General features: G+C 25.1%; 1 protein-coding gene across 1 annotated transcript; it reads right to left on the bottom strand.

The window, feature by feature from the left end:
- Nucleotides 1–7082: 7082 nt before the first annotated feature.
- Nucleotides 7083–23584, bottom strand: LOC145836745 (kelch-like protein 25). The gene is made up of 2 exons (XM_082944521.1): nt 22738–23584; nt 7083–7132 (listed from the first exon to the last, which is right to left on the bottom strand). Exons 1-2 carry the CDS (start codon nt 23582–23584, stop codon nt 7083–7085), a joined length of 897 nt encoding a protein of 298 aa, XP_082800647.1.
- Nucleotides 23585–23791: the final 207 nt, after the last annotated feature.

Genomic DNA, 23791 nt, shown 5'->3' with positions numbered 1-23791 from the left:
GTGCTTAAAAAGGTCGTTTAAGTATTATTTTCAAATTTATTCAAATTATTCTTAAAACTTTTAATATGTAATGTGTTTTAAATTTTACTATTACTAAGTTTATAGATCTGTAATGAAAATTTTTAAATATATTTGGTGTAAACATTGCAGTTTGCATTAAACAAGATAAATATTTAGAAAAATCTTATTATTCATGTTTTTCTTTTTAACAGAAACTTGTGCTCGTGAATCAGTTTACGAAAATTTAGTAAAAATCGAAGAAAAAGTTCAAAAAAAGATAGTTTAATATTTATTTCAGTTAAACCAATTTTATTCTAGTCAACAAAGTATGTTCTTAAATTTTTAAAAAAATATAAATAGACGAATTAAATGTATATTTAACAGTTTAAAGACTAGAAAGATTTCCATGAATTTATTTCTACTTAATGTACAAAGCGAAATATAAAATGTAGGCAAAACTGTTTATAAGGTAGCAATTACAAGTTGGAAGCTATAACTTCGATCGGAAATTAACCAATAAAAGGCAATATGTAATAGAGAGTGATTTTCTTTAAACTATGCTGATTAGGGATTTATGAAAACAAGTTTTGAAATTTTGGTTTAAACTATTGAAATTTGAAAAATGTCATAGCTTTCAAAATGTAACTGTTATTAAATCTTTATGTAGCAAAATAAAAGTAAATCGTGTTTAAAGTATTTTATATTAAGTACTTAATAATCATTATTTAATGCTTATTTATATAAAGTTAAAACTAAAAATTTTTATTTTTAAGAACAAAGTTTGTTTTAAACTTATAAGAATTATTAGTAGAATCATTAAGCTTATCAGTGATAATCTTCTTTTAATATTATTTAACTTACCTTTATTTACCATAGGCTTACATTAGCTCGTACATTGCTTTTAACTTAAATAGAATTTAATATAACAGTTTAACTAATAATTTTATCAATTTTATTATTTCCCATATAAAAAATAATTATGTTTACCACACGACCATCAATAGATGTTCGAGACAACCTACGACCGGTTTTGTCCTTATTAGGATTCTTCATGTAGGCATAGTCACGAGAAACCCCGTGTTGAGGTATGACCAATCCGGCTTAAGCGCATATACACTAAAGCTACTGTTTGTGAGTAAAGTCAGAAAAATAAAGCACTTCTCACGATTATGACCGTCTGATAAGTCCGAATAAGGACGAAACCGGTCGTAGGTTGTTTCGGATATTTTTGTTGATTGTATAGGGTAACTTTCATTCTTTATTATAAATAGCGCGAAGCATCTTTACTTTTTGGTGACTGCTGTATAAATACTAATTAAAGATTTTAAATATAAATAACGAAGACATTAACCTCAGATGATTTTTATTATGCTTTCTATAAATTCTTATTTGAGTAACAGTCTTCTTATTTTATATTTAAAAACAAGTAAACCAGTCAGTTCATACTGTTTTTAAAATCCATATTAGCAACAATTAAAGTGTAAGATCAATATGAAAAAATTCATATTTTAGGAATATTTTATAATAATTAATTAATTAATTTAATATATTATCAAAAAACCATCTAAAGTGTTAATATAACTAGTGTAGTTTGAATACTTATTAATATTAAATTCTAGATTTTTTAAGCGAGAATTTGTCGGAAAGTGAGTAAAAAACTTTAATTGATAGTGTATATAGCTGTTTTAAATCTTTATCTCAATAAATTAAAATAACTATGACCCTTTAGTCCTGTTTATATCAACGGTTGCGATATAATCATCAGTTTAGTATATTAAATCATAGCTAAAATAGTTCGAGTTATGTTTTAACAGAACATAAACTGAATTTAAAATAATTTTACAGCAGTTTCACCCTGACTGGAATGTACTCCAAAGACTTGTTGTACTGCATAAAAGAGATGAAGACTACGAACTGATCAGGAAAAGTATCGAAGACACAACCTTGGGAAACACGCAATTCAAAACTGACAAGATTTACCGCGTCACACGACGAAATGTAGCAATTGATCAGCAAAGTAAGAACTTTTTTAAATATTTGTCTTGTCTGGTTTCTTTATTTGATCTTTTTCAGCCAAAAAACATTAATAAAATATTAACAGGCAATCTATGAAGAAAAAAGTTTTTAAAATTAATGACATTAACAATATTTTAAGCCAATGAACATCAATAACATTCTAACAGCTAATCAGAAGAACAATTTATTGTTGTTCCATGGTACCAGTGCCAGTAACGCCATGGGAATAATCGAAAGAGGTTTCAAGCCGTCGACCCAAGGATCCTTTGGCGCTGGAGTCTACCTCACATCAAGCTCCATGGTTGCTGCTAACTTTTCCAAAAGAAAAACCAAGTTTAGCAATAATAAAGATAAAAAAAGTTTAATGTATTGGATGGCTTGTCGAACATCAGCGTTTTTGTCAATGAGATACTAGAATGCGAGAAATAGAAGAAGATTAATTATCGGTCTTATAAAAGTACATCGCTCAAAAGCAACTTCACAAAGTACATCGCAGTCGGTCTGGAACTTTTAAATGAAACTTACGAGAAAGACAGCCGAGGTAGGAGAATCAGAACTTCCAGATCGATGATATCAGACGATCGAAACCACTACGTGTGCCGCCAAGAAGACTTAATAATTCCGAGATACTTTGTTCAGTTCACACAATTCTGATCTCCTGTAGAGGAGAAACACCTACTCAATAGAAGTCGATAGTTGCTGATTAAACAACCTGAATTTATCTTTAGCGTAATAAGTTGAAATAGTTTGTAATGCTCTTTGTCAATATGATAAGGTAAAACCTTATCTATTAAAGTATTATGTAAGCGTAGACTGTTTAGTGCTAATTTTGTTTTCAAGTGTTGTTTTCGTTTATTAGAATTATTAAAGTATTAAAAATAAAAGCAAGTATTTTACTTATCATGTTTGTAATTTATTAAATTTTAAAAATCGTGACACTAGCCAGGGATCGGTCGATAATTGTTAAATGTTTAGTGTAAGTTTTAAAACTTTAAGTAATACCTTGTTAAACTTTTAAAATTTATTGAATTATTTTGTGAGAGTTTAAATATAACTATTAAAAACACTTTTTTTTTAATAACTAAACATATTAGGTAAATTTAAGATCCCAACACTTTTTTCAAAATTATTTTCGACAGGATCCAGATTCCGATGCTTGAATTCGAGTCTTGTCGAAACGTTAAGGTGGTTTCCCTAATATTTGATGAGTCATCAAAACGAAAAAAATTTGATCTTTTATTTTTAGTTTTTAAAATTTATTTGTTGATTTAGTTAATTGAAAGTAAAATAATTCTACTTGATGAAACTTATAAACAACTTAAAATCCAACTAATCGTCTTTAAATATCAAAATAACTCATTTTTGATAATTTTATATATGTGATAACTTTAATCAGTCGTTTTTGTTTCTTTTTTGAACTTACAAAACATTCTGCGTTCTCTTATTTAAATGTATAACGTAAAAGAAAGTATGTTAAAATACAGTATGTAAACTTGACAATATGCCTATTTTATAACAATGCTTAAGCATTTTATAAGTTGATGAACATTAAAAAATTCTACCATATACTAATTAAAAAAGGTGTTTACCACAAAATAGACAAATGAAGTTATTGTTTATTGAAAGACAAAAAATACGCTTAAAATGTTTGATTTTAGGACCTAGTGTACACAGTTACCATAAGTAGCTATAAAGCTATAAATCTTAGTAAAAAAATTGCTTTTTTGGAAGGTGGTAATAAATTAGCTTTTAGCCCTTAAATAATTGCGATAAGTGATTTTACACTATAAGCTTATGGAAAAAAATATTGCCGTTTTGATAAAAAAATTGCTTTTAGAATAAATAAAACCCCCTTTTTTAAAAACTTTAAAATTTTTAAATTCTGGTGACTCAAACATTTAGCTCATCTAGTAAAAGCTTCTTGCTCTAAAGTAACCTTTAATAAAGAGTAAAACAGCATAAATAATTAGTAAACTGAAATTAATGTATGAAAAAGGAATTTTTTGTCAAAATAAGTTTTAAATTAACTTAAATTTTAGCTTTAAGCTTGTTGAATGATAAAAGTAAAACTATTACAATCAGTTCTTTCCTTAAAAAATATTTAGAAATCTTATTAAAAACTGTCATTAAAAAGGTTAAGTTGATAATAATCTTGTTTGTTAGTTTAAGATAATTAAAAAAATTTCATTGTTTGAATAAAATAAGGAGTAGAGTTTGAGACTGATATTTATTCACCATATAGAAAAAATCAAACAGCTCAATTCATAGTATAGTAGTTAAAAAAATGTCTATTCCTTTTGATAGAAAGTATTTTATCATTTCATTTTATACATATTATATCTTAAAAATTAACTTTTTAAACTTCAAACTAAAATTTCCAGAATATTGTTCTATAAGTAAACATAGCAATGTGAAAAAGCAAATTTTTTAACTCTTTTTTGCACTTGGACATTTTTTACGTTTTTCATTTAATTTACTTAAATTAAAACAAACTTTGTGCTGGTTGGACATGTTAATTGTTTTACTCAATAAAACAAGTTTACAAATCAATAAAACAGTTAAGCAAATATTTAAAATTTTTACCTACATACATATACAAAATTTTTCTAGACAATATTTGAAATACATGGTGCTCTTAAGTATTATGATTATACTAAACATTTTATTGTAGTGAATTTACTATTTCTTTCCTTTTATTTATTTTTGAGTTATTTATTGCATTTTTTTGGTTGCTTTTGTAGAAAGGAAAAAGTAAAATTTAAAAGATGTAAAAATCAAAATTTAGGGTAGGAGACAGTGTGGGCGGAGCCCATGGTAGACTATAGTTTCCATGGTCAATATTGGCAGTAATAGGTTAAAAAAAGTGCTTTCCGTTTTTTTTATTGTATGTGTAAATAGTTGTTAAGTTTTTTGGTTATTTTTTACTTATTATTATTGTTTTTAAATTTAGCTCAAAGTATTAGTCACAAGCAAATGGTGCGCAGCCCATGACTGATAGGTCCTTCTGCACACCAATGCATTGACCTTAGTTGTGAGCCTCACATGTTTTCTTTTTCTTTTTTTAATAAATTTTAAGTTATAAATTGAAAATGTGCTTTTTCTCTGGTTGCTAATGGACTTATATTTTAGACAAAATTTGTATGAAGTTTGTGAAGTTGAATTTTTGGTAGATATATTAGTTTAAGATTAAAAAATACTAACTGTTTCAAAAGGGTAATCTTTAAAGGATATTTTTATAAAAAAAATAGAAAGGATCTGTTTTGATACAGAAGTGGTAAATTTGTTTTTTAAATTCTACCTGTAGATACAATATTGCACATTTTAGTTTTTATAATCAAAGTTAAATGTGTTTAGTGTATACAAGGTTCTCTCTGGCCCAGACTTTTAAAATACCTAATCTCAAAAAACGGAGGAGAAGTTAAATTTTTAGTGAAATAATCTATTTTTGCAGTTTTAGTCTGCAACTCCTGTAAGGAACCTATTTTTGCCTCTTACTTTGACTGGCTATATCTCAAAAATTATTTTGAAATTTTAAAAGCTGTAAAAAGCATTTTGTAGCTTAGTAAAAATATATAAAATAAGATCAAATTGTGAAAAAAAGTGTTTTATGATTATATGCCCCATGCCATTAAATTATTTTCAAAATAATTACAAAAATCACTTCTTGGTCTTTTAATGTCATTTTGAAACATTTGCAACTGTTTTGTTCGGTTTGTTGTTTTATATGGTGATTGGAAAATATTGATTAAAACAATAGATTTAATTTTGCATAGTGTTGGACAAGCTGTTATATTTTTATATATACAATTTACTTTGATGATTTTTTTAATAGTTCCAGACTAAAAATAAGTTTGATCTGTTTTAGGAGGCTACTAACACTTTGTCATATTATATTAATTTTCTATATTTGTGCTCCTGCACTTAATTTTACACTGTTTTTTGAAATACTTTTCAATTTGATTATAAACAGGGTTGCCACTATACCTGGAAACCTGGAATAACCTGGAATTGGACAATTTAGGCAAAAATAACCTGGAAAAACCTGGAATTTGAGAAATTTTGAAAAAAAACTGAAAAAACCTGGAATTTTGGTCAAAAAACCTGGAAAAACCTGGAATTTTTCATAATTTTGATATATTCAGTAGTAAAATTTCAGTTTGACACAAAAAATCTATCATATAAGTAAATTTTTTTTGTCATCATCAAAATTTTTTTTATTAAAATACACATTTAGAGTAACTTTACAGTTTTTTTTCAAAGTTTTTATACTATTTAACACAGTTTCTTATATAAAAATTAACTTAAAACTAAAAGTGTGTACTTTTAAAAACCTGGAAGAAATTTGGAAAACCTGGAAAAAAAATTTAAAAACAAGTGGCAACCCTGTATAAAGGTACAACACACTTTATAAAATTTTCTCAAAAATTTTTAAAAGAAAACTTATTTAGTTCCCCATTTTACCTTGAATTTTAAACTAAAGATTTAAACAAGTTCTTTATAAAATGAACTATTATATACTGATAATATGTTTAAATATTTTTCATATTTTTGTTTAATAAAAAACCCATTATATCAAGTAGCTGTATAGTATCTTTTCATTATTTTTCACCTTTAGTTTAATTTTATACTTAAAAAAACAACTAAACTTGTACTTAAAAACTAAAATGTAGAACGAAATCAGATAACCAGGAAGAATTTTTTGTTTAAATCACTGGCTACCCTGTTTATTAAAAATATTTTAACAAGTGGTATGGAATGTAAAACAGACCCAACTAATGAATTATTATAGAAATTATGTAAAACATAAAGATAAACTTTTGACAGAGTGGTAAAAAAATCTAGAATCCTGAAAAAAACCTTGAATATTCAAAACAAATTACTAGAAAACCTGTAATTGTTAACAAATTTTACATATTAAGTAGTAAAATTTTGGTTTGACATAAAGAATCTCTCATAATTTTTTTTCTAACACATTTGAAGTAGCTTAACTGTATCTTTTTAATGTTGTTATACTACTTAACACAGTTTTTAACCTTAACTTTAGTCTAAAACTAGACTGTGTACTTTCAATATCTGTACTCAGAACTGATATCAAATTTGTCAATATTCAGCTTCCCTGTTAAATTTGTTTATGAATTACATGTTGTTTTTTGTTGTTCTACTTGTTTAAATTCTTTAAAAAAAAAACTAAATTTTTTTAAAGAAAAAATAATTGATACATTAAAAGCAAGCAGGTTGATTTGAAACAAATGTTATGCTATGAAATGTTAAAATTTGTTTAAATTCTTAAAATATTTTTTTAATCTTGATTGTTACATCAAAAGCAAGCAGGTTTATATGAAATAAATGTTGATAAAAGAGAAATGCATGAGCATGAATGTTTTGTTTTAATTTTCATAACTGCATGCATATTTTTCAGCAGATATTTGTATAGTTTGATAAATTTCTAGATGCTTTTTAGTTTGTTCACTTATTTTTCTAAGTAAAAGTTATAGAATATAATAAACATAACAATAAACTGTACAGACATAAACAAAACCTATAAATAGTATGGACAGATTATATATGTAATTTATTTATTTTTACAAAATAATTGATGGGTTTTAAATATTACCGAAATACTAAAAGTTTTACTCTAATGCACCATGCTATAAGTAGCCAGCATTTAACAAATGGTAGTTTTAATTAATTTGAGCTAAAAACATTTCATAAAAATATAGCTATTATTTAAAGTTATTTTTTGTACATTTGTAAAACTGCTTTAGTTGAATGCGCCGTCTGTAATATGGTGTTATTAACTATGAGTGTTCATTCGACATATATGAATTTTTATTTATTAAAAGTTTATTAAATATGAATCAAACCTCACCCTACAGAAACTTTGAAGTACTCTAAAAAAATTTTTGTAAATTAATTATGTAACAGTGTTGTAATTGTTGCTTAATTTGTAAACACAAAATTAATTAAACTAAGAATATAAAAACTAAATTCAAAAAAGTAAGTTAAATTTAAATTAACTAAATTATAAGTATACTTGGAAAAAGAGCAAAGATCATTTTTTAAACTTACTGATTTTTTTTTGGCCTCTAAGACTTTTTCACAAAAGTTTTTGTAGTATGACTTTTTTTTAATTTTAATAAAGAGAATTTAAGTAGATTTCTGAAATTATAATTACTAATAAGTTACAATCAATTATTTGTAGTGGAGGCTTAAAAAAAAATCTACTTCAGGCTCCCTCATCATTCACAATAGCTGTAATACATGTTAAAACTCGAGCTAAGATGCTTGAGGCAATACTGGGCATAAGCAGCTGCTTGCTTAAATGTTTGATGATAAAGTACAAGCTGCTCGTTTGAGGCGTACCGAGTGCAAAGCTGTAATAAAACATGACCTTTGGCCCATGTGCAAGGATTACTCAAAAAGAAAATTGGAGATGACTTATAATTTCCTTTTTGTTGACAAGGCTACTGTTAAGGCTGGCAAAATCAGCTATTTTGGTAAGCATCCAAAAGTTGTAACTATTTTTTATATACCAAATTTATTAACATTATGTAATATTGGTTCTGCTTGTAAAGAGTTATTTTTTTTAGAATTTAATTAAGTTCTTCTAGTTATTTAGTAGAAAGGTTTTAATTTCATATTTAATTTTTTCAGTTTTTAATTTATAAATTTGTAAGAATATTATATATAATTATTATTTATTTGTAATCATTTTGAAAATTATTTTTAGAGTCTTTTGTAATATGAATGGGTTTAACCAAGTAACAGTTTTTTTTACAAAAAACGCTTATTATTAAAAATTGTAAATTTACCCAAAATTAAAGCAGTAAAAGTTGTTTAAAGCAAATTAAGTAAAACAAGCTACAAAAATTATACATATAAATTGTAACGCTTTTCTTATGAAATAGTTTTAGAAAATAGTCAATTCTAGTTCTGTTGATCATCTCGAACATTTAAACATTATTATCAAAATCTCTTTAATCACAAGTTAAAAAATTGTATGATTAAATTGTATATAGCTTGACTTTTATTTTTGACTTTGGTTGGTCTACTTGAATGCATTTGTTCATGCACTTTTCATAACCAGTATATATATATTAAAGGGAGCATAAATACTTTTTATATTCTGTAGGTTGATATGAAAAATACTACCAATGAAAGTGGTTGGATAGAAACCTCAAATTAGCTTCTTTGTCCGAAATTAAAAAGTTCAATTCAAAAAACAGCAGACCCACATTAGATGCTTCAACTACCCAATAATATAATTCAAGAGGTTTGAAACTTGTTTTTTTAGAATATGTTTTAATGCTAAAAGCATTTTTAAATGGTTAAGCTGAAATTTTAAACTCTGTAAAAATTTTTAAATTACCTTTATACATGTCTTGTAATTTAAGATAACAGTATGTATTATTATGAACAAGTTGTTGTGTTTCCTAGAGGTTTTGCAATCTTTATTAAGATTTAAGTGTAAAATCACATACTTCAGAGCTAGGTATGCTTGATATATTGAAATAGTTTGTTCTTAGTGTTTTATTTCATCTGAGTTTTTAGGAAATGAAAACTTTTTAGAGATGTTTTTTATTTATTAGTTTAGTACATATTTGTAGTTTTATCACTCACATTTTTTTTTTTCTAAAAAGTTAAACTTAATTTATTTTTAAACAAAGAACATGTTCCTCTATTGTTTTATCATTTTATTAGAATTATAGTTTTATCAATCACTGATTTGTGTAAAAGTCTTAACAATTAGATAAAGTATTGTTTTTTAACTTAAAATGTGTCTAAAATCTCCTGTTTAATTCTATTTTTTTGTTGTATTAAACTATAAGAGTGTGTTAATCTACTTTAAATTGAACAAAAAGATATATTTTTGCAGTTTTTGTTTTCTACATGTTAATAACAAATCAAACATATAACATTTTAACGAATATTTTTATATAATTTTATGTTGGAAAGGTAAAATTTTCAAAAGAAAGTTCCTTCTTGTGTGAATTTTCTTTTAACTTTGATGCTACTTTCAGCTTTTTTAAAGAAGTAGGTGACTCTAAAAAAAAGTAACTGTTTAAAGCAATTTAGTTTTTGATTGCATTAAAAGTTTCTTTACTTTCTAAGTCAACTTTAATATCGACAAAAAGGTTATTATTTAGTGTTTTTTTATACTTATTTTTATTAAACTACATTTAGATAAGTTTATGTTTAAAAATTGATTTCAAAATGTTTTGTTTTAATTGATTTTCATATTTATGTAGAACAAACAAAATTACTCAAGCTTGCAATATAAAATGCATTTTAAAGCTTAGTTATTTAAAACTTATTTGAAAGTTGTATTGTAGTAAGTTATTTAAAACATGTAGTTTAATTTTTTTAATCTCAGAAGAAAAAACACTTCTAAAACGGAATTCAAATATACTATATCATCAAAAATGTTGTGTAGTAAATTTTAAATTAATTAGATTAAAGGAACATAGCTTATTGTTAATTATTGTATATAAGTAAGCTCATGTAATGTTTTAAAACATTTAATATTAAATTTGTTTTTTTTTTATAAATCTCTGTTTTTTGTTACATCATTGGTAATATATGAATGCTTTAAACTAATTATTTTTTTTACCTTGTACATTGGAGGTTAAGTGTGTAATCTTTCAATTAATGTTGTAGTTTTTGATATTCAATTTTATATGAGTGTAAAAAGTATTTTAAGCCATATCTTCCCATCGATTTTATTTATTTTTAAAATTATGGATAAAAGTTAGTTTTTTTATTACACACTGAAAGTTTTTAATTCAATTTTTAAAACTATAATTTTAAGCTCTACATTTTGATTAAAATTTAACTATTATGAATACCAGTGTAGATACTATTCTTAATCAAATTTTTTTCATTTTCACTTAGCTAATGACATAAAACTATTAGAACAAGAATGTAAATAGCATATATATTTTTAAATATTTTTAATAAATACCAATGTAAGTAATTTTTAAAATAGCTTTAATCCAAATGTTTTCTCATTTTTATGATGAACATAAAGGATTATAAGACCAGCTTCAAACTAAAAATAAAGCTTATATGTATCTTTAATTAATAAATAGATTTTACTGTTTTTAGGGTGTATTCACACTTTTAGTTTTGCTAAATTACAAATAATAAACTGTTTCTTAACTTTTTCAGTTTATATATTGACATTTACTTTTTCTTTGATTTTTATTTGTAAAAAAGCTTTAGTTTTTATTATTCTTTTTAAAGCGTTTTTTGTAGATTAACTTATACCATTTGATTTTTTTTTTCAAATCTAAAAAATAATCAATAAAAAATAACCGTTAATCGGAAGTTCTATTTTCTATGATTCAGTTTTAAAAGTACCAATAAAAGTATCTTTTTCAATAGCTTTAATCCTTATATTTTTCATTGTTATGATGAACAAAAAGTATTATAAGACCAGCTTAAATTTAAATAAAAATTCTTCTATGTATACTGTTGTTGTTAAATATATTTTACTGTCTATAGGGTTAATTTACAATTTTTTTAAAAGTTAACCATTTAAAACTTTTACATGACTTTCAAATGTTATAAAAATGTTAATTATGAAAAAGCCTTATTTTTTTTTACCTAGAGCTTATAAATGTTAAAGGTAATGTAAAATAGTTTAGGTATTGATAAAAATGTAAACATTGAATGCAATATTTATTACAAATAAGGTAAGTTTTCAATAAAGAAACAAAAGTATTTAGGGAATTTTTTGTTTTTAAAAGCATAAGTATTGATTACTTATATAAATTTAGTTTTAAAATATCGCTAAAACTGCAAACTAGCGAATGGTTTTTGTTGATTAGACCATTTAATGTTAATGTAGTTTTTGCATTGTATCATAATATTTTTTAATATATTTCGTTCAAGTATATTAAATAGAAGTTAATGAATTAAAAATAACTACATTTAAAAAAAGTTTTCAAGTTTAATTTACTTAGCAAAAAATAGAAAAAATACTATAAACACAATTTCTTAAAATGCAAACTTAAGCAGCAGTGCAAACTCATAACTTGCACATTTAACCGAATGTGCGAACTCACAAAATTCTCCATTTAAAAATAATTATTATTTTTATTAACAAAAAATTATAATTTTTGAAAGTAGCTTTTCAATCACCTAAAAATCAGTATAGGAAGTTGCTCTGCTCTGATGCAAAGGCTTTAGTTTAAGTATTTAGTCATGAAAAAGTTTACTTTCATAAACTTTAAATTTGTGAGAAAAGCACTATACTATAACTTTTTAATAGTAAGCTAAGCATTCATTGATATTCAAAGTAAGTCAAACTTAGCTCTTGTGAGATACCAAACGGTTAAAATATTTTGTATGTCAAGTTTTCATTGAAAATTATATAAGGGCAAAAATAGCTATAAAATTCTGGCAACTGTGCTAGTGTACAAAAAACCTTTCGGTAATCGAGTTGTACACCTGAACACTTTAACGTCATGCCCTAGACAGCATTGAGGTTTTTCCAATGATATTTGTTTACAGCGAAAACAAAAAGGTGCAAACTATTAATTTGAGACGAATTATAAGCAGCTGAAACTTAGAAAATAACCAATTATAAGCTAGAAAAATTATCACATCTTTAGTTTTTACTCTAGAAAAGTATGAATACAAAGTTTGAGTTGCTTTAAAGCGAAAATTAAATAGATAAAACTATTTAGTTGTTACAAGTTTTAAACAGCTAAAAATAAAAATAAAACTTTTATTTATAAGCTATAAAAGTTTAACTTCCTTGGTTTTTACCTTTAAAAGTATGAAAACGGAATTTGAGTTGTTTTTAATAATTCTTGTTTGCTTTTACACAAAAATATAAAAGTACAAACTCATAATTTAAGACGAATTCTAAACAGTGAAACTTTAAAAAATAATGAATTATAAGCTTTACTTGTATAAGATTCCATAAATTAAAAACTTTAAAAAAATACCAAGTTTTATTTATTAATAAAAATTTTAAGTGGCTTTAAAAATAAAGGTAAAAATTCATACAGCAAGACAAGTTTTAAACCTCTGCTATATTTTTATTATCAAATTGTAAGCTGTATAAATAAAAGCTTCTTTGATTCAATTTTTTAGAAATAAAAGTATAAAGTTATAGTTGTTTTTGAGAATTCTTGTGTGCTATACAACAAAAATAAAATAGGTACAAAGACCGTGGTGTGTGACTCGATAATTAAAAGTTTCTTTGTTTACCAGGTCCTAGGACCAAATATTTAAGCGTTTTTTGATCAATAAACCTTGTAACAGTACTTTAAGTTCACTCAAATCAAGTAGTTTAAAGTTTTTTTTTAGTTTAAATTGATATACAAACTTATTTGAATAAAATACTGAACTTAAATAATAAATGCTTTATCAAACTCTACTTAAAAATATTAGATATTTATATTTAAAATAAAAATTCGAAAACTTTATAACAAAGGCTTAAATATACTTTTTATTTTTTTATAGAAAATAAAACTCATATTCTTAGGTTACCAAGAGTAGAAAATGTTTTCAATAATAAAATGGAGTTTTGTTTTAATTTTTGTATATATCTTGATAAATATTTAATCTCATTCATACCAAGTTAATATATTTGCAACTGCCCAGTTTACTTTTTTTTTCATACAGAAAAATGAATCTGAAACTGAACTAAACTAAATTTAAAAGGAATTAGATTCCGTCTCTTAGGTATAACATTTTTGTTTTGAAAGATTGAATGTTGAATTATACAAACTGCAAAATCATTTACTGAACAGTTGTAACAAACTTAATATGAAATAAACAATTATTTATCATCTATTTAAAATACTTTTTTTATACATATATTATTTAATGAACAACAAAAAACATGCTCTAAAAGTTTGGTCCAAAAACTTGGAGTACAAAAAACCTATGAGTTATTGGGTCGTTCAACAGAACAGTTAATTTTCATGTCCAGGACATATTTTGGATTAAATAAAAATTGAATACTTGCAGCAAACATGTTAAATTAACCTGGTGTTAAGATTTTTAAAGTCTTTCACATCATGAATAAAATAAAAGCATTAGATAGCTTTTTACTAATTGTTTAAACAGTAGACCCTAATTTTCTTAAAAATTTATATTTCAGTAGGGTGGTTATAAATTACTTTCAGTTTTAGGCTAAAACATTTTTAAATTTCAAAAATACCACAAAAACATCCTGTGCAAAGTTCTAGATCTTTTTAAAAATACTTTTACCTTGACACCATTTGATTTTCTGAAATCGCTTTCATTGCAAACTCCAAACTCTATGGTACCCAAAAAGTGTGACCTAGGAGTTTTTAATTGGAATATATTTTAAATTTGGCAACTGTCACAAAAACGCATTGTGCATAGATAAAGTTGTATGAAGGCACTTAATGATTTTATGTCATTTTTATCTATTGTTGTAATATTTTTTGAATTTATTTTTTTCTGGTAGAAAAAGATCAAACTCACTTTTCCTTATTCAGAAATTAGCATTTTTTGAAGGTAAAACAACCAAGTTGTCATCACCTGTAAATCTATTTTTCATTTTAAATTAACATTAGACTAACAAGAAAAAAAAATCCTTGGTGACAAGTCATTTGGGAAACAGTCACAAGATATATCTCAACATTAAATCTTAGTGTAGGAAATCATTAAGCTCAAATCCTCAAGCAAGTATCTGCTGACGCTGCAACAAAAAATATCAACAATCAAACTATGTCAGCTGCCAAGCGTGCAATTTCACAAGCAGATGTTGCAAAACCAAATAAACCAGTATCTATCTTTAAGTATTAAGTTCTATGAGCAAATGGTAATTTACCAGGTTATGTTGCACCAAAATCAAACTGAAACCATTTAATTTAATTCATAACCATTTAATTTAGGCTCTAAACAATAGTTTGAGAATGTGCTATTAACAAAATAAATTCACTTGTAAGGTACGTGCAATATGCGTAAGTAGGCAGTAATTATTATTTGTTACAAAGTACAAAATAATAACTCTTATCTTTATATTTAGTGGTGTTTTTAGGAAATTTATTAAATACTAAATAGGTATAACTATTTACAGATCTAAATGAAGACAAGCTTTTTAGAGCAGAGATAGAATACTTAAACTACTGACGACCTTTCAACAGGGTTCACATTTTATCTACTTGCAAAACTTTATTGTGACATAAATATTTTGTATTTGTTTTAAGGGCATAGGGGGGGGGGGGTCCACCTTGATTTTTATAAGTTCTAGAGTTTTATCTGAGCTATCAGACATTTTTAACTGCTTAAAAAAATTCAAAGTATTTTTTGAGGTATGAGCAGTCAAAGTCAGTGACCTCAATAGGTTCCTAATGAAAGGCGCAGACTAAAAACTCAAAAAAAGACCATTTCACTAAAAATCTATCTCCTCCTTCATTTTTTAAGCAATCTTCTTCAAATTTTCACAGAAAGTGTATTATTAAATTTAAAAATGATTAAATGCAGGAATTTTTTTAATTTTGAAAAATAAAATTTTTATTAAATAAAAATAACCTTTTTTTTTTTTTGTTTTTTTTATCTAAAATTTTTACTTTTTAATATATTTAAAATTCCAATTTTCAAAGTCTTTTAAACTATAAAAGTAAGGTTTCCTGAAAATTTTAGGTCCCTATCTCAAAAAATGAAGGATAAGATAGGTTTTTAGTGATTTTCAAATTTCTGAGAATATTGACCCTGAAAAACTTGGGATCCATACGTTTGTATCGGAAACTTTTTATAAAATTTACAATATCTCAAAACTTGAATGATATTTTTTAATTCTATAAAAACTGGCTTGTAGTTTGTACTTTAAGCTTTCGTATAAGATCCAATGTTATTTTTAGTAAAAAAAAATGTTGGACCCTGCTCCCCTATGCCCTTAAACTTATAATACAACAGAAAAAACAGATTAGTAGCTTTGACAACTTTAAGAGCATATATTATTTAGATAAAGTTTGTTGATCTGACATTTGGTAAATAAACTAAAACAACTAAAATAATCAAACTTTCTTTAAAAAACATTTTACTAAAGAATATAAAAAGATCACAAACTAAGTTCATGAAATTTTTAAATTAAGATGTAAATGTTTAATATTTGTTACAAAATTTAAAATACATATATCAACAGTGTTGATCATATTTTGGGTCCTATACAGTTGACAATGGGACAGTTTTTATTGAATTAAATGATACTAGCATGAAAGTTTCTTAAAATAATCTAGAATTTTGCAAGGGTGTTTTTGTGGTATTTGCCAAATGAAAATAATTTTTTAGCTTAAAACCCCTAAGGTTGCTGCATTTATAAGCACCCTGATATGTGTATATATATAATCTGAAAACACTCACTGGTCTGATACAAATTTAGTTATCAGTAAATTTTCTTGCTAGTTTTAAGATTATGTTTTAACAAAATCTATTTTGATCAAGGGCTAGGGGAAATAAAACACTTTTTTCACAATTTGATCTTATTTTATATAGTTTATACTAAGCTACAGGATGACTTTTACAGATTGTAAAAATTCAAAGAGTTTGAGATATAGCAGTCAAAGTCAGAGGCAACACTAGGTTCTTTGTGGGAGGCGCAAACTAAAGCAGCAAAAATAGACTATTTCACTAAAAATCTATCTTTTACCTTTTTTGAGATAACTACCTCAAAATTTCAGCAAGTGCTCCTTGATATGTTTAGAAAATTCTGTCGAAAAGAATTTTTTTAAATAAAAAAATAAAAATTTTATATAAAAAATAAACAAAAATATTTTTTTTTTGGATTATAAAATTTTTATTTTTTAATCCTTTTAAATTATATTCCAACGGGTTTTTTAAATATTGCAACAAACATTTTCTAAAAATTTGAGGTAGTTATCTCAAAAAATATAGGTGAAGATAGATTTCTAATTATTTGCTGTTTTAGTTTGCGCCTTCCATAAGGAACCTATTGTTGCTCCTGACTTTGACTGGCCATATCTCAAAAACTGTTTTGAATTTTTTAAATCTGTAAAAAGTATCTTGTTGCTTGGTAAAAACTATATAAAATAAGATCAAATCGTTAAAAAAGTGTTTTATCCTCTCCCCCCTATGCCTTTAGATAAAGTTAATAAATAAATTTGACAATTTATTTAAAGTTTTTAAAAGTAAAGCTGCACTCAAAATTAAAGTCCAATAGTGTTTTTTTAATTGGCTTGCCAAGTAAAATACATGCAATCTAATTTTACAATTTTTAATATTTAATTTTAATTTATGTAATTCAAAGCTATGACTATTTACAAAGGTTTATACTTGAGTTTGTAAGCATATACTGACAAACTCAATAATGATGCTCTTGCTGATTTCAAAAATATTCATAACAATAAATTATAAAATACTTATGTAAATTTTTAGCACATTGATTTGTCTAATTCATGTTTTTAAAGGGTTGCGATTTTACCTGAAATCCTGGAAAACCTGGAATTTGACAATTTAGGCAAAAATGACCTGGAAAAACCTGGAATTTGGGAAATTAAAAAAAACCCTGAAGTTTTTAACAACAATCTCTAAAAAACCCTGGAAAAACCTGGAATTTTAACAATTTTCACATGTTCAATAGTAAAATTTCAATTTGACTTAAAAAGTTACCATCAATTTTTTTATTAAAAAAGATGTTTAAAGTAGCTTTACAGTATCTTTTCAATGTTTTTATACTATTTAACACCGTTTCTTACCTTAACCTTAACTTTAAATAAAAAATAGACCCAAAAATGTGTACTTTTAAAAACCTGGAAAAAAATTGGAAAGAAGAGTGGCAACCTTGTTTTTAGTTTACTTATTTTTATGTTTGACTTGAATACTTAATTTGTATAGCAAGTTTTTAATAAAAAGGCAGAGGTAAACTTTTCTTTTAAAAGAAAGTATTTACTCTTAAAAGAAGTTTCAAAGTATTAACTATAAGTCATCCAGTTTCTTTAAAATATTAAAGTTTCAATTATCCTTTGAGTAATAGTAATTTTTACTGATTTTTTTATGATATAAACATATGACCACACTTTTTTATTGTCATTTTTCAAAAACTTTAAGTTGCTCCATAAATTCATCATCTTTTTTCAATTTTAAACTAAAGACAGCAAATTTCCAGAAAGTTTTGCATTACTTATGTTTGAACAATATTTTAGAAGTGCAATATCAATAGTTTTCAAACTATACTTTTTTTATAAGAAAACTGTTTCATTTTTGTTATTAGTTTTTTGAAAAATCAAATAATTTATTTTTATATAGTTCTTAAAACACTTTTTTTCAAGTTATATAAATATTCGTGAGAATTCTAAAAAATAATTGTATAGAGTTTTAATAGAAAGTATGTTTTAGTAAAGTAGTCTTAGTAGTAAAGTTTTTTGCTGTTTTAAATGATTATCAATGCTAAAAACATATGAAAGAAAAATACATATTTTGAAAGTCATAGTTTGTGTTTATTTTTTAATACTCAAATAAACAAACATAAAAAATTGCAAATGTTCCAAATTTGCAGTTTATTTTTTTAAAATTAATTGCATCTGCTTCATTAATAGTTGTTTGATGAAAGTTATACATGAGAGTTTATGAATTAAAAATTATTAGGGTTTTTAATAAACTTAAACTTATAAAAGCAAGTTTGTTAAATTTAGCCAACTTTTGCTTGAATTTAAATTTTTTTTTTAATTTTTTTCAAACAGTTACTAAAAAGTGGGGTTTTAATTTTTTTTCTCATTCCTAGCTTTTACGTAGAATTATTTAAGTAAAATGAGGTCAAGAGCTACTGGGTTTATTCTGTTCAGAAGAAAGCAACTCTTAATAGAATATCTTCTATTAAAAGCATCTTACGGAGATTTTCACTGGTCACCTCCTAAAGGTAAGGTCTTAAATAATGTATAATGAAAGTAGAAACTACTTTAAAACTTTATATCGTTAGTTATATAAAGTTGCTTATGTAGTATCAAATGAAACTTGCTAATGTTAGTACAGTTTGATTTTTGCAGATAAGTTAATTTATTAGGTATGGAGGTTAGCTTTTTAATGTTTCTTGTTTTACACTAAAATTAATTACTAAAATAAGTTTAGAAATGATAAAGTATAAAAAATTTCTATAAAATGTGTTTAAATTTGAATTTAACCAAATTACAATTATAATAAAATCAATTATCTATTTGTAGCTAATCAAAGTTATAGTAGTGTTAACTATATTTACTATTTAGTCCCAGTTAAAATAAATTACAATCTGTTTCAATTACCTGGATGAGTTAGTTGTATAAATATAATACATTTTGTGTCAGGTTATAATTTTTTTTTTGTAAAATTTAACAATTTTAATTTTTTTTTTTAAACACAACTTTACTTAACACAACTTTTAAGTTAATTTATCTGTTAAAGTATTCTTTTTTTGTTATTTTCAATCTAAACTTAAATATTCCTAACAGTTTTTTGTAATGGTTACATAAAAATTTGTTCTCAATAAAATTGTTTACTGATTTCATTCAATTTTATTTGTTCTATTGTTTATATTGAAAATATTTTCAGCTTCAATTATATATAGCACTGATGCAGTTCTAAAAAAAGTATACATCTATATTAAAAAATCTCTCTGCATACAACTTTAACTTCAAGGTTATATTTGACAAAGCAATAAATCTGTTAATACTTAAAATGAGGAAAATAATATTACTCAACAGTTTAGTTATAGGGATAAAAGTTTTAAGACAATTAGGAGATAAATTACTCACTTTTTAGCATATTTTAAAATTGTCCCCTAATTATAATTCTAAAAGTACTTTTAATTTACAAAATACTTTATTTAGCTTTAAAATATCAACAACAAAAATTTGTTCAAACAAACTTTCTTATATTAAGAATAACAATAAGTTTTTTTTTTCTTTTACAGTAAGCAGGGTTGCCATGGGTCAGGCTAAGTCAGTTTTTTAGGTCAAAATTTCAGAATTTATCTGTTCTAACTTACAAAGTTCCTTAATTTTCAAAGCCTTAAAATGGTAAAAATTTAACAAAAAATCCTTCAAAGTCAGACTAAAATTGCAAAATTTTCTTAGAAATTTATTTATAAAATCATTATATTCCAAAGCCTTCAAATAGTAAAATTTAATTGAATCCTTTGTAAAGTCAGACTAAAATTGCAAAATTTTTTTAGAAACATGTTGAACTATTACCCTGTTTGAACAAGTAGTTATTGTATGTAATGGTTTTAGTATTGAGGATCTGTGATAAGGACATTTTCATAGTGAAACCTTGATATATACACAAAAGTCTACTTTGCAAAATTTAGAATCAGGCTGTTTTTTGGTTAAGTAAGTTACTTAAATTCTTCTAATTAAGAAGTTAGTCAAGTATATTTTAAAAGAGCCTTATCTTGTTTATTATACAGTTACTATTTCATTGCATGTGTTGTTTTAATTATTTTAGTTTGTTTTAGTATTTATGTATAGTCATGGCTAACTTTTTAAGGGTACATCATGATACAACTTTTTTTTAAGTTTTAACGTAGGGGTAGGGAGTACAGCACATTTTTTGGTCATATTGTAAAATTCATATGAGTACATATGATTAGGATGTGTTTTTACTTCATTATGAAGAATCTAAAAAAATAGCAAAAAAACTAATTTCAACCCCAAAAATCAAATATTTTTTGACTCAAACAGTAATAAAATCACTTATACATGTCCTAGCTTATAATTTGTACCTTAAATGAAAGCTTATAATTGTAGGCATACATTTAAAAACATTCAACTGCTTTTGATGTATTATGACGTCATTATTACACAAAATATGAAAAATTTATCTGTAAAATTGTACTTTTTTATAATAGAAAGGGCAAATTCTTCCGTTATTTTTATATTTAGTTTTGTTTTTTTTTTTGAATGTAAAATGTGTGGAGTCAGCTAGCCATAAATATATTACTGATGTAATGTCATTTCATTTGCATTGTAATGAACTGCTGCAGTTACTTACATTATTCATTATGTTGAACTTAAGAGAATATTTAGAGTTTGCTACAGTTATGAGAAATAAGGCTTAAAATCAATGATGCAACATTTCATCAAAAACATAATAAAGTACATTCTATGTGTGCAGTTGTGTGTTTTGTGTAGCTGAATGAAGGAACTCATGAACTTATGTTTAATTTATTTGTATTTGCTTGTTTTAGATTTTGTTTAAATATAGAGTTAATATTTTGAATTGCATGCTAATTTCTTCAAGTTATTAGTGTTACATTTAAATGTTTAATAGTTTATTAAGCCTTTTATTGTTTTTTGCTCACTAAAAGTTTTTATTTAATTTTTAGTTAATTTTAGCAAAAACTTTAATCTTTATAATATATAAAAGCTGATACCTTGCTAAGAGCTATTATATACACATAGTAGAATTACATTTTACTAGGTATTTTTTTGATATTAACTATTATTTAATTTATTTTTAAAGAAAAAATAAATATCAACCTCTGAAGATATTTTGGTAGGGCATTATTATGTTACATTAATTAGTGAAGGATCATCAGACAAATGGTATATTGTTACTTGTTAAGGTAAAAATGATGATGGGACTCACAAGATGGACCACCTCATGAGAGTTTAAGATAAAAGTATTTTTAAGTAGAAACACCCACTTAAATGTGATTTGCTGAACTTGCATATAGATTTTATTCTTAATTGTAAAATTGAAGGGGAATGGAATGTTTCTAAACAAAGGTCTATTACTTTTTGTCTATTACTTTTTCACTGAGCAACCATTTCCAAATAGATTTTTTAGTAGAACAGATGTCTTTTACCGAAACTTATTATTGTATTATGTTTACCTAACTATTTCAAACAGTTTAAAGTTTAAAGAAGATTGCTTGAAAAATGTAGGAGGAGATAGATTTCAAATAAAACAGTCTTTTTACGCTGTTTTAGTTTTCCCTTCCCATAAGGAACCTATTATGTGGCCTGACTTTGACCTGTCATATCTCAAAAACTAATTTGAATTTTGTTTTATTTTATGGATATATAGGATACAGTTTAAAGTCATGTCACTTTGTTTAAAAATATTAAGAACTTTTAAGATAAAGAGTTCTTAATGTTCTTAAAATTAGTTACTTTTACTTCGTAATACAAGAAAGCATTTTGTTTAACCTAATTTCTATCGGTTTTCATAAATATATACAATTAAAACATTAACGATATTTAATATAACTATAAAAAGTAAACAACTCTTCTTTATTACTTAAATTTATTTTGCTTTCAGAAAACTAAACTTATACGTAATTTTTAGAAAGACGTATAAATAATTTATAAAAAACTGTCAAAAAGGTCAGTAAATCTAAGAAACTGTAACACTTTTTTTATAAAATAAAAATCTAAAGAATTTTCAACTTTAGTTTTCTCTTTAAACATTATTTAGTAAAAACCAAAAAAAAGTTTTGAGATTTTTTTGAGAAAATTTAAAACCATGCAACCTTTACACAAGAAAAATAATAATGATCATAATCAATTACCTTAGTTGTCCATTCATAATTAACAACATCATAACAGCATACTGTATTGTTGCTGTACTGAAATAAATAAATAATATTTCCAACGGATACAGCTTCAGTTGTTAATAAGTCCATTATATCGTTTTTGAGAGCAACAAATTTTTTACATGTATTGTCAAATACTTCACAGTTATTTTTTCCTAGACCAATAACAAACAATTTGTTATGACATGCAACTTGTTTATGATCACCTTTGGGTTCAATCAAATCAACCATTGGTGACCATTTATCAGCAGTAACATCATATGATTCAACGGAGTTTAAAGATCGCAGATTTCGATCCCATCCTCCAGACACCACTATTTTACCTTCAAATAATGCAGAAGCTGCAAAAGACCTCCCTACGTTTGTTCCAGCTACAGCTGACAATTCATTGTTGTTTGTATTAAATTTGAAGCAAGAGCTAAATTCATTTCTTAGAAAACCAGCAATAAGAAACACTTGATCCATATATGCACATATACTGTAATCTTTATGATTCTCATACAATTGAGCTACTTCTGTCCATTCATTCGTAACAGGTGAGTATCTTTCAACAGATTTTATCAAATGAAGGCAGTCATTTATACCACCAAATATATAAATTTTATTTTTGATGCAAACTGCTTGAGATTGCCTTCGTGCTTGTTTTAACGGAGTTAGAGCTTTTATATGCTTTAAATTGGACCCGTCAATCTGGTTCACACTTTTGACTACTCTGTTTGATTTATGATCATGACCGCCACAAAAAACTAAGTTAAAGTTACCATGATTGCAGCATCTGTGTTTATAAGGAGAGCTAACTTTAGAATGTTCTTTGTCTTTCAACACTTTACTTATAATATCAACACACTCATTAGTAAATGACGAAGATTCATTTAGAATACTTCTCAGTTGTTGATCTGACATCAAGTTCAGGCGAATTTTAGATAAAAGCTGCTTAGCATGTTGTTCACGTTCATCGAAATTGTGGCTTAACCATTTGTTAGCAAAGTTGTAAACTTCAAGTTCTGAAGTAATGTGCAGTTCAGAACTAGCAAGTATTATTGCAACAGGCATATAATCTAGATATAAAAAGCTTTGAGTTTTAGCTATTATTGTAAAACAGCTTTCAATGTAGCTTAAAGTTTGTTTAGCAATGGTTTGTAGATTGAACAGTTTGGAAAATTGGTATATCAATACAACGTTTTTCATATCAATAAGACCTTTAACTTTTTTGTTTACTCTGTTTTCCAAAGTATTATTTGGAAAATACTCTTTATTTTT

The sequence above is a fragment of the Thalia democratica genome, chromosome 5, assembly GCF_965202585.1.
Source record: "Thalia democratica chromosome 5, ktThaDemo2.hap1.1, whole genome shotgun sequence".
NCBI lineage: Eukaryota > Metazoa > Chordata > Thaliacea > Salpida > Salpidae > Thalia > Thalia democratica.
This window is presented reverse-complemented; position numbering and strand designations above follow the sequence as displayed.

Bases quoted from the DNA above. Each gene is read 5' to 3' on its own strand.
- LOC145836745 (XM_082944521.1), bottom strand. From the start codon at position 23,584: ATGCCTGTTGCAATAATACTTGCTAGTTCTGAACTGCACATTACTTCA. The intron at 7,133-22,737 runs GTGATCATAAAC...CAAATTTAACAG, and splicing joins TGATTTGATTGAACCCAAAG to GGAAGCTGAATATTGACAAA.